At 50.3% G+C, this 12,004-nt stretch overlaps 1 protein-coding gene across 1 annotated transcript in view; it reads right to left on the bottom strand.

Annotated features, from left to right (window-relative positions):
* Positions 1 to 1,718: 1,718 nt before the first annotated feature.
* Positions 1,719 to 12,004, bottom strand: part of VWA5B1 (von Willebrand factor A domain containing 5B1) — a gene marked incomplete at its 3' end in the record, with an annotated part of 39,756 nt that continues 29,470 nt past the window's right edge. Inside the window, exons 16-21 of the mRNA XM_082354442.1 lie at positions 10,593 to 10,730; positions 7,300 to 7,431; positions 5,077 to 5,151; positions 4,376 to 4,445; positions 3,736 to 3,853; positions 1,719 to 2,213 (exon numbers count right to left, since the gene is read on the bottom strand). Of these exons, the coding sequence (XP_082210568.1) occupies positions 1,719 to 2,213; positions 3,736 to 3,853; positions 4,376 to 4,445; positions 5,077 to 5,151; positions 7,300 to 7,431; positions 10,593 to 10,730 (1,028 nt within the window). The remainder of the gene's footprint in view (positions 2,214 to 3,735; positions 3,854 to 4,375; positions 4,446 to 5,076; positions 5,152 to 7,299; positions 7,432 to 10,592; positions 10,731 to 12,004) is intronic.

The raw sequence follows: 12,004 nt of genomic DNA on the forward strand, positions 1-12,004 counted from the left end.
GCATCTGAAGCAGAACAGTCAGCCAAGCAGCAGGTGGGACTTGATCTGAAATCTCCAGCCCCTTCCCCTCCATGCGGGGTGGGTCACCGGCTTTTTGGGGAGAACCTCAGAAGGGCTGGGGAGGCGAAATCCCCTCGTGGGAGATTTTGCAGCACAGCAGGAGGGTTGGGCAGGGCTGTGCATTGGGGGCGGGTGGCGTGCTGGGCAGGGTACCGCATCCTGGTGGGGCTGCCTTTTCTCCATAAGTGATGGGTGTTCTGCTGAAACACCTCTCTCTCACCCCCTGCTGAAGACTGGGCATTTCTTGAGTCTCCATGAGGCTTCATGAAGGTGTTTGATCCATGGGGTCCTCCACATACCCCTGAAGGGGGACATCTGGGGGGAGGGTGCTTCTCGCCAGGGCCCTGGTGCCAGAAGGGAATCCTTTTCTTGATTAGGAAACGTTAAAGCCCTGGAGAGGGGGCTGGGCAAGGGCATGGATTCAGTGTGGAGTCCCAAGCTGATGGGCTTCCTTGGTGAGGTCCAGACACACCTCCAAGGGAGTCTGCAGGACAGAGGTGATGGGGTCCCAGCCACGAGGGAATCTGAGGCTGGGACACGCCTGTCCCCACATGGTACACATGGTGGGCCTGAGAGAGGGATGTCCCCAGGGGCTCTCTGCTTTGAAGCTTCAAGAGTCTTTCATTTCATTGAATAAATCACGGCTCCCAGTGGAAGCTGCCATCCCCAAATGCACTGCAGCCAAGCAAGGTTCTCTGTTGCAAAAAAAGCCCCTCTGTCTCACAGTGTGCTGTGGCAAGGGAGGGCCCCCACTATCCCAGAATGCAGGTGACACAGGGTGGCTCTCTAGCCCCTCAACACAAGGGGATAGAGATTGCATTACACAATCCCTGAAAGTGTGTAAAATTACTTCAGGTGTCCTCGGGTTTCTCCACTGACTTCTGTGACCATGGCTCTTCTTTTGGGACTAGTTTTGCACAGACTGTGGCTTAATGCTAACACCTTGGCTTGCGGGGTGCCTCCCCTTGTCCTGCCCATCTCCTCTTTTTAGATAGGAAGTCACAAATAGTCTGCAAACCAACACTAAAATATATGAAGGTCTTCCAAGCCAAAAGAAAAGTTCCCCGGGTGACTCTTTTAAAGTGCTGGGAAGGATGGTTCTCCAGGCAGTTTGTAAGTGGGATTTAAGGTCCTGGACTGTCACCATGGAGACAAATGCTTATCCCACAGCGCAGCTGGCAGAGGTGGTCTCCCTCTGCCTGGATGCAAGCTTGCAGGTCTGGTTACTTTCAGGCTTTGGGTCCGCTCATCCACCCTTTATTTGAGGGGGGCATTGCCAGTGTGATCCTCCTCCAGAGAGAACTCAGGCTTAAACTGTATACGCTCTCTCCCCATCCCCCCGTGGCAGTAAATTCCACGGCTCTCCGGATGTCCGGGCAGAAAGGAACCTTTGAACGTTCTGGGATTCTAGTCCAACTCCCTCACCTCACCCACTTATTTTACAGGTGGCGAACCTGAGGCCCAGAAGGGAGGGAGGGGCTGGCCTAAAGTTGCACAGTTAGGTGGTAGCAAAGTTGGCATTGAACTCAGGCCTCCTGATTGCCAATCCAGGGCTCTTTCTAGCAACCAGTATATTGGCTACAGTTTCAAGAGTCCCCCTACCAGGGTCACGTGGTCTCCTCCCTCTCCCCCCCTGCCCCCACTCCCCTCCTCCCCCACTACACATAATTCGGGTTATAGCAGAGCATGTTGAACTCCAGGTTCTCATCCCAGTGCCGCAGCAGCACGAAGAGCTGGCGGGCGGCAGCCTTGAGCGCGCCCCGCGTGCGGCCCTCGGGCACCTCCTGCTGCTCCAGCCACGAGCTGGCCTTGGCGGCCACCAGCTCCCACTCAACAAAGTAGGAGGCGGAGCTGTGCTCCAGCCACGCCAGCGCCACCACTGTGGCCCACAGCTTCCCCGTGTGCTCTACCGCAGCCCTGGGCTCCCAGCCCGGCTTGCCCTCGGCCCGAGGCTCCGGGGAGAAGCTGTCACAGGAGGGGTGCCGAGGTGAGGGGCTGGTGCACATCTGGGGACTCGGGGGCTGGCGGGCGGTGAGGGACACTCGGTGGCAGGTGAAGGGTGAGGTCCACTTGAGCTTCTCCATGGGGATGTGGATGGCCTCGCAGAAAGCTTGGCTGAGCAGGAAGGCTCCGGAGGCCAGCTGCAGAGACACCTGTGTGTGTGGGAGCCCCTCAGTGGGCCTCAAACTTTTTAGCCCATGGAGCCCCAGGCCGTGCCCAAGTGTGGGTGCACAGAGCCCACTCGTTCACCTCCCCCAGCCAGCTCGCCCCACCTACCCGGGGGATTTGCGGGATACCCAGCCCAGCCGAGCGTCGCCATGCTTTATCCCACTGGTACTTCAAGCTAATGACTTTCCAAGCCCAGCTCAACATCCTCACTCCAGACCCGCCTCTTGTCCTGGGCGGATGGGCCCAGCTCGGCCACTGGGACCATCTACTGCCATCCAACAGACTCTGGGCAGCTAACCACCCTCTTCCTCCCTCCATGTCAATCAGTTACCAAGTCCCAACGGGTCCCACTTTCTGAACAGCTCTGCAGTCCACCATCTGCCACTTCATGTTTTCTCTGCCTCTACTTCCCTCCCCTGTCCCCCCACCTTCACTCCATCTTTCCTGCATCCGGAGGGGTCTTTGTAAGGCAGAGGCCTTGTCACCTTTTGGAGGTCAACAGCTCAGTTCCAGTTTTCTCCTAGAATAAATCCAAGCTATGATTTCCAAAGCGCTGGTTTGTCCTTGACTCTTTCCCCTCCACCTCATTCTCCAGCGCCTAAGCTCGCTCTCTCATGTGTAAACTGTCGGCTTAACCATGTAACTTCAGCATGTAAACTATCGGCTTAACCATTACATTCTTCCAGAAGTCATGCGTCATTCCTCCCTGACCTCAAGCCTGGAGTAGGTTTCTCCCTCCCTCCCCATTCTCCCCCACCAAACCCAACTTCTCCCATCACAGCACCTAACGATCAGAATTGCCCGGTTTCCTTGGCAGTGCCGTGAGCGCAGGGACCATGTTCACCTAGTTCAAGGTTGTCTCCCAGGGGCTAGCGCTGTGCCTGGCTCAACAAATCCTTGCTGAGTGAGTACATGCCTCCTGCTCTGTTGCCCGGGATATTTGGAAACTCCAAGTGACACTAAGCACTTGGGTGTGCAGGGGCTGCCGCGGGGCAGTGAAGCTCAAACCGTGTCCCTCCTTTCGGCACCTCTTGATCCCCAACCTTGCTGAGCCCCAGGTGTGGCAGGACCAGGCTCCTTTGCTCCTCATTTCACAGACACCCACTCCCGACCTGGGTTTCTCTCCCTGCCCCACGTGCTGGGGCATCTGCAGAGCCACTTGCTAAACCCGTTGCATGTCCCTGGGGTGTTCATTTTACTTGCATGTGAGTCGTTTCAAGGCTTATTTTTATGTATTGAAAAACAGGCACACAGAGGTGGTGGAGTAGAGGGCAAGATTCCCGTGAATTTTTAAAGCGAAGGTGGCAGATTGCAAAGAATTTTCATGGTGCCGGCGCTGGCTTTTAGCAACACTCCTAATCCCCAGATGGAGGATTCAGGCAAACTCCCTCTGCCCGGCTGCTAAGTGGGCGGGAAGGTCTAGGTCTTCTTCCCTTGGTGGAGGGGAAGCAGGGGGCAGCCCCTCTGCTGAGTGTGGGCCTGAGGTCTGGGGTCTGGGGCACTCACCAGCGGGACGTAGTCCAAGCTCTGGCTCCCTGAGGCTGACTCTGGAGCCTTGGTCAGTGGCTTGCCCAGGAAGCCCTTGGCCGCTCGCGTCAGCAGCCTGGACTTATTGAGATTCAGCCTGTGTGGGTGGAGCCGGGGAAGAGTGACCACCGCTGCCCCCGTGGTGTCCCTGGTCATCCCACCCCCCTCCAGAGCCCACTCAACAGCTTCTGAAAGCCAGGGCTGGAAAGGGATCTGACAGATGACCTCCTCATTTGACAGTGCATTTCCCCGGAGGCACTCAGTCAGTTAGCAGCTGCCCGGGCGAGGGGCGAGGTAGTGTTCTTTTTAGGACCCTCTTTTGATAGCATGTTCTTGTTCAGCCCAGTGGTCAGAGAGTCTCATGCTAACCCTCTCAGGGGGACTTGCATTTGCAAAGACACCGTGAACCCGTGGGAAGTGAACTTGGGGCGGCGGTGGTTTCAGCAGTGTGATACCTGAAGACAGTGCTATCTCTGGGCAGGGGTCCTTCTTGGCATCCTTCAGATTGTTCATTTCTGTGTAAATGTCAGCCTGGGCCTACCTTTAGCCTTCCAAGCTAGGGACAGTCCTGGGAAAACGGGTGGCGGTAGAGTGAACCCCCAGTGGAAATCCCATGTACCTGGATCCAAAGAGAGTCTCTGAGGCCTTCAAGGAAGAAAGGGTGTTGGTGGCCAGACTGCGCAGGGGACCTGGAGAGCCACAGAATGACAGTTAGGGCTTGACAGATGACCCTGTCCAGCTGTTCACTACCCAGAGGGGGAAACAGAGGCCCAGAGAGAGGCAGGGGCTTGCCTACACCCCTAGGGATCTGAGCTAATGATTGGGCTGCAGGGCTGTTTCTGACCCAGTTGGTATGGGGAGGGGAGAAATATGTGGGTCCGTGTGTAAAGAAGCAGGCCTCCAAGTTCCCTTGGCTGGTGGCCCCTGGCATCTTCTGGAAGGTTACCTGTGGGGACAGTGACAACTTCACATCAACCCCCTTCAGCCCCAAGTAGGGACATTGAGTTTCCTCAATGGCCACATTGCTTGAAGATTCTCGGCAGAGTGAGGTGGTAGAATGGTCCCTCAGCTGGGAATTGGGATGCCTGATTCCTGGCCTAGCTCTGTCACCAATTTGCTGTGTGACCTTGGGCAAGTCACTTCACCTCTCTGAGTCTCAGTTTTCTTCCTTTAAAGTGTGGATCCTCCTATTTATCGTACATGGAACTGTTTTGAGGAATAAAAGAACCAATAAGGACTTTGTTGGGTTAAGACACTCTCTTGGCCCAAAGATCTATCACTATTTTAATTAAAGGGAGAGCTGGCAGACTGCCCACTCACCTTCAGGAGTAGCGTACTTCTCGCGGCCCAGGGATGTGTTCTCACTGAAGGGCGCAGTGGGGCTTTCCTCCACATCTACAATAGAGGAAGCCAGTGAGGCCTGAGCTTCCCCAGCCCTCCCCCTTACCTCCCATCCTCCCAAGGAGAGTGCTGGTCTGAATTCACAGTACCTGGGGATGGGCTGGGAGAGCAAGGTCAGGGTTCCCATCCCTGCCTGGATGGGCCTTCATCTCCCAAAGATACCACCTGTGCTCCACTGTAAGGGTCGGACATGCCTGGGTTCAAATCCCAACTCTCCCAATGATTAGCTGTGTGACCCCAGGGAAAGTTACTTGCTTTATAAGTTTCAGTTGCAAATCGGGGATAATAGTATTGATCTGTGTTGTTGTAAAGATTAAATGAGATAATACACAGATAGTGCTTAGTGCCTGGTCCATGATAAGTGCTCAATAAAGCCGTGAGCTGCAGACCCAGCAGGGAAGCAGGAGCAGGTCAGAGGCCTGAGCGTGGTGTTTGGAAGTGGGGGGAAAGGTGGGTTCAGGCCAGCTCTCCAGGAGGCATCAGAACATGCACTGACATGTCAGAGGGCTCTGAGCCTCAGTTTCCCCATCTGTAAAATGGGGATAATACTTGCACATAGTTTGTTCAAAATATATAATCAGGATGATTATTCTTATGACTATTATAGTATTTCAATGGCTGGAGAGTGACGGGCATATATACTATATAGGAATGATCCAAACTATGGAAAAAGCTTCATGCGCAGATTTGTTCTGCAAAGCCTCTGTCTCCCTTATGAGACCGTTAGTAGCTTTGTGAGGGCAAGAAGCTCTGATTATCACTGGATGCTCAGGGGGCAGCACAAGAGTGAACCAGTGACTGAATGAATGAGGCAACCAGCAGGCAGAGAGCATGGTGGTTAATTAACCTCATGGACTCTGGAGCCAGACACGGCTTGTTCAAATCTCAGTTCTATTGTGCATCTGCGGTGTGACCTTGTGTAAGTCAATTAATCTCTCTGAGCCTCGGTTTCCTCATCTCTTAATGTGGAAAATAAAAGAAACACTCTCAGATGGGTGTGAGGAGTCATGGATAATTAAAGCAGTGCCCAGCACATAGAAAACCCTCAGTGAGTGTTAGCCATTGTCATCCTTGGGGAGGGAAAGGGCTTGGGATAGACTAAGAGTTTAGAAGTCCTACACACTGGGTGTGAATCAGAGGACAATTCAAAAGAAGGGATTTGTGATTTTGATGGAAGTCATGGGCCACCAATAGTTGAGCTACAGAGAAAGGAAAGGGTAGACCCGAAGTTTCCTCTAGACTGGGAACCCAGCTTGGCTCAGGGGCAGAGCAGGTTCCCCTTGGTTTTGGAGGCTCTGAGGGACCAAGGAGTTGGCAGAACTCCTTAATTCTGAAGAGATCCTCCTCGGGATTTTCACCTCCTTACAAACTGTTCCTTTTTTAACCCATCAAAGTCTGTGAGCACTTTCTAATCCCTCAGGTAAAACATTGTTATGATGTGGGGGTCGGGGCTAGTGGCCAGGTGGGACCTCTGACGTCCTTCCCATGCACAGAAGAAGGCAGGAGATGCTCATTGTACACGTGAGGGCACGTAAGAAGGGGTTAGGACTAGTGCAGCAGATAGGCTGTCTTTAGTGGGACAAAAAGACACGCAGACATCCAGGACACAGAGGATTAAGGCAATCCTGTGAATTAGTGCAAGGTCACCAAATGGTAATCATGACTCTTCAAGGACCCAAGCTGCAGGCACAATGAAATCAGGTGAAGGTGGAAAGGATGCTTTTGGGAATCCTGGAAGAAGCAGAAGGTGGGATGGAACCGCCTCTTTGCTTTTTCCTTTATTAGGTTTCCTGGCATTCAGTGCCTGGGAGGACTCAGAGGTTGGAGGCGGGAAACAGCCACTGGGGTTGGTGGAACTTGAAAAGGGAGAGGTGGGGGATGGTGTGGGCACGTGGGCAGGGAGGCCAGGCTGCTCTCTGGCTCCTGGTGGCTCTCTCAGCAAAGCTGTGTGAACGACGTATGCCTGGGCCATGCTGAGCCCCCCTGCCCATCTCAGGCCTCAGAGAATCCAGGAAACCTGGCCTTGCTCTCGCCCCATAAGGCCCAGAGTGAAGACTCAGAGAGAGTCCTTCGGGGCCTCGGAGATGAGAGTGCAGTGGCTCAGGGGCCCAGGCTTCAGAGCACACCGGAGGCAGCTCTTACTTAGGTTCTGAAATTTGCCATCTCCCGCAGCCGAGTCTTCCCCAAGCATCGTCTGGGACCGCCCGAAACCAGCAGAAGTGCCCCTTGACTGTCTGGTCAGCACCCGAGAGCTGACCATCCGCAACACAGCACCTTCATGAGGACAAGGAGAAGGGGTCAGATGGGTACAACTGTGCCAGTCTTTTGCCTCTTCCCCAAGGCTGGCAGGAATGATTCTGGCTTCACTCTGTCAATTATCTCAAGGCAGGGAGGCATTGCAGAAGGTAAGACCATGAGCTCTGGAGGCAGAATGACCTGGGTTTGAACCCCAGCCCCATCTCTGACTAGCTGGATGGGGTACTGACCACTCTGAGCCTCAGTTTCTTTACCTGGAAAATGGGGAGAATAATACTTACCTTGCCAGGTAAATTCTATTGCTGAGATAATGTTCAGAAAGCACCAATGTTTTCTAGTTAGTTAAAAGGCTGGTTTTCTCAGAAACACCCCATTTCCCTTCTCTCTCAGTTTGCTGTCTCAGAAACCGAGGTCCCAGTTTCCTCTCCCACAGGGCAGGGCCCTGAGTCCCAGAGCATCACCATCAGGGTATGAAGATGAAGCTACAGCACCCAACAGTGTGTTTTGGGAAACTCCATTTTCGGAGAACACTAGTTTGGAAGTTGTCCCTTAAAAAATGAAGAGTTCCATTGGAAAATAAGTCTTGAAGAAGCTTCATACTGTAGTGCATTCTCTGAGCCTCTTCATGTATACTAACAAACACCTTAAAGGCTCTGAGAAGTCCTGCAGTAAAGAAAGCTTTTAAGTTTTATTTAATCCAGTCATTCAGAAATGTTTTTTCCTAATCTGGTATTTCCTATTTTTGTGCTGAATGGCCATTAACAAGACACGGAACCAGGGTTCTAGTTTCCTGGAACACACTTTGGGAAGTGCTGATCAGATCTTAGGGGGCTGTGGGACTTGGGTTAGGATATGTGCCTGGTCCTTAAAACTCCCAGACTGTGGCTACAGAAGCTAAAAAAAAAAGGTCAGAGATGAGTGGGAGCGGGTGACACCATTCAGGGTGACAGTGCCCAGGGGGTGAGAAGACCCAGTGGAGTGACAGCCTGGGCTGCTGGCCAGAGCCTGAAATCAGAGGAACTGAGGCAGAGAGAGAGGGAGGGAGGGAGTGGGTCGTTGAATATTTTGGTACCAGATTTTTAAAAAGCAAGGTGGGGGGAGGGCAGAGGAATCAGAAAAGGCATATTTTGTTTCCAAACACAATTCTTTCAGGAGGTCTGCTTTAAAAAGAAAAAAGAAAAAGCTGCTGCAAAGGACAGAAAATGTATTGCTAATTCAGGAAAGAAAAAGTACATATAGTCCATAAACATACGAAAAGTTTTCAACAAAGAAACTAAAGAAATTCCCCGAAGATACTTTCCTCCCCTCTCAGTTTAGTAGGTTTAGAAAGATAAACAATTTTCAGTGGTGGTGAGGGTAGAAAACCTCCTTCATGATAACCTTTGGGGGCAGGGTCAATTTGATAACATATATCACAATAATTTAAAATGGGCCAACTGTTTGATATGCAATCTTAGTTCTGAATGTCAGCCCTGAGGAGATTACCAGACAGGTGCACAGAGATGTTCTTTGCAGCACAATTTACAATAATCAAAAGGGGAATAAACAAAAGGTCTAATAATAGGGGGCTACATTCTGATAAACCTTAAGAGGCGGTGGAGGGACTTCCCTGGTGGTCCAGTGGTAAAGAATCCTCCTTCCAATGCAGGGGATGTGGGTTCGATTCCTGGTTGGGGAACTAAGATCCCACATGCCGCGGGGCACAACTACTGAGCCCACGCGCCTCGTCTAGAGAGCCCGCCTGCCGCAAACTACAGAGCCCACGCGCTCTGGAGCCCGCGCACCACAACTAGAGAGAAGCCTGCACGCCACAACAAAGAGCCCGCGTGCTGCAACTGAGACCCGATGCAGCCAAAAATAATAAATAAATAAATAAATAAAACATTAAAAAAAAAAAAAAAAAAGAAGCAGTGGAGAGGAGTAGGAGGGAGCATAGACTCTGAAACCAGGCTACTGGGAGTCAAAGCCTGACTCTGCCCTTCACTGCTGTGTGACCATGGGCAAGTTACTTACCCCCTCTGCCTCTGCTTCCCCACCTGTAAAATGGGGGAAACAGTATCTTCTTTGCAGAGCTGTTTTGAGGATTAAATGATTTAATGTCTATAAAGGGCTTTGGAACACTGTCTAATTGGCTGTTATGATGATGATCGCTCCCTGCAGTGGGGTACCTGCTGCTATTGAAATGAAAAAACGGAAAAATATTTCCCACACCCAGAGTTTGTAAGATATAGCACATATTGGTACGATCCAATTTATGCAAAATGATCTGTCTTTTGATTCCTCTACATGTAGACACCTGTAGAAAGAAGTCTGGCAGGATGGTCACACCAAGGGATTAATTAGCGCTCATTTCTGGATGAATGTCAGTCCCAGTCACTTTTGTGTATTTTATGTCTTTCTATATTTAATTTTTAATTTTAATTTTAATTAATTTTTTTATTGAAGTATAGTTGAGTTACAATAGTGTGTTAGTTTCAGGTATACAGCAAAGTGATTAAGATTTATATATATATATATATGTATATACACACACACACACACATATATATTCTTTTTCAGATTCTTTTCCCTTATAGGTTATTACAAAATGTTGAGTAGAGTTCCCTGTGCTACACAGTAGGTCCTTCTTGGTTATCTGTTTTATATATGTGTGTATATGTTGATCCCAAACTCCTAATTTATCTCTCTCCCCCTTTCCCCTTTGGTAACCATAAGTTTGTTTTCTATGTCTGTGGGTCTATTTCTGTTTTGTAAATAAGTTCATTTGTATCTTTTTTTTTTTTTAGATTCTACATATAAGTGATATCATATGATATTTGTCTTTCTCTGGCTTATTTCACTTTATATGATAATCTCGAGGTCCATCCACATCTTTCTATATTTTAGAATTTTCTACAGTGAGCACATACCAATTGGAAAAATACAATCAAGTCATATTTATTTAGTGGGAAAAGGGGAGTGGAATGGTTTCACAACCCTCTGCAGAGCAGTGGGATGGGGGCTTGTGTGCCCCCTACCCCCTGGCGGCCAAACCATCTGCTGGGGGGCCTTTTAGCTTCAAGGCCCTTCCCTGAACCCCTCCCCACCAGTCTAGACTCCTTTGTATCCCAGTCCCCCTCCTCTGGCCCACTTGGGAGTTGCTTGGCCCTCAGAAGAGCCCTGGCTTGCACCTGCCTTACCAGAGTTGGGGTATCCCACGACGGTGGGCAGGTAACGGCTCTTGCTTCTGTCCACAGGCACGAAGGCTGTGTACTTGCTGATGACGTTGCAGGCCTTGCTGGTGTGCACGGCGTTCACTTGGTAGCGGCGGCTGGACCCTGCAGAGGGAGAAGGGGGTGGGGGTCACTGTGTGGACCTGACATGGGAGCTCTGGAAGCTAAAAGGAGGGCTAGATCCATGGTCCCATCTTTGGAATTAAATAAGCCCTTAAAATTAAGGAGTTACCAACTTGCCATTAAGGTTATTTAAAAGAAACCCTCAAGATTATTAAAACCTCCACCATCACTTCATAAAATAAGGATATTTTAATGTAAAAGAGGTAAGACATTTAATAAAAAAATGACAGTTACTTTCCTTAAATAACTTTAGTGTTATTAAAAAAAAACCCCAAATCTCTGTGTTGTCAGTATCTTCTATTTTCATTTTGCAGCTCTCTGATGAGAATCTTGCTGCAGTATTTCACAGGTCTCCTGGCTATGTGGGGACCATTGGTCTGTCCCATTGGGACAAACTTGCAGAGACAAACCAGAGAGGGAGAGTGGTGAGCATAGGGTCACACAGCAAGTTAGGAATGGACCTGAGATCAGGACTCAGGATGGTCTCCAAAGCCCAGGCTCTTCCTACTGAGCAGGTGAGCAGTCTCCTTGGCATGAAGGATGGACAAATGTCCTGTAAACTGTAAGGTAAAGTGCTCATGGGAAGAAAAAAAAAATAACATATACAAAAATACAAATAAAATAAAATATAAACCATGTAGTATTGTTATATAAATAAAGCATAAACTATTACAAATAATAGAAATATTCTCTATTTATCTCTCTATTTATCTGTTCTCCAAGTGTGCTCCATCAAGATCCCAGGAATCACTGTCTTGAAAGTTTGCCCCAATTCCTGAACTAAATTAGCCTCCCCATCATCCCTGTTATACAATTTCTTGGATCCCTGTGTTTCTTCTTAATAGCATTAGGACAAATGCACTCAATTAATTGTGTGTATTTGATTAATGTCAGCTGGCTTCCCTGCTAATCTGTGTCAAGCACTCATAAGTAAGGATGGGGATGGTGGTGGTCATTGCACTGCTCAGCCCTGAGCCTGGCCCCCAGCTGATCCGTACTCAGTAAATGGCCTTGATTGATTACTGGGTGGACCGATTAGATCTAGGGGTTCTGTGGGAAGATAGGTGTGGTCCCAGAGGAGCAAGGCAGGTGGAATAGGGCGATCACCACGGTTCTGTCTCGGGAGCCCTACAGGGGCGCTGCAGGGAGATGCCCTGGGAAGTGAGGAGGAGTGAGGGGCCTGTAGCAGAGGAAGAGGAGGGAGGAGAGGACTGGTCACCGGGTGGGTGTGGGAGGTGTGGAGGAGCGTGGGGCTG

This window comes from Balaenoptera borealis (genome assembly GCF_965194805.1).
Source record: "Balaenoptera borealis genome assembly, chromosome: 1".
Lineage (NCBI taxonomy): Eukaryota > Metazoa > Chordata > Mammalia > Artiodactyla > Balaenopteridae > Balaenoptera > Balaenoptera borealis.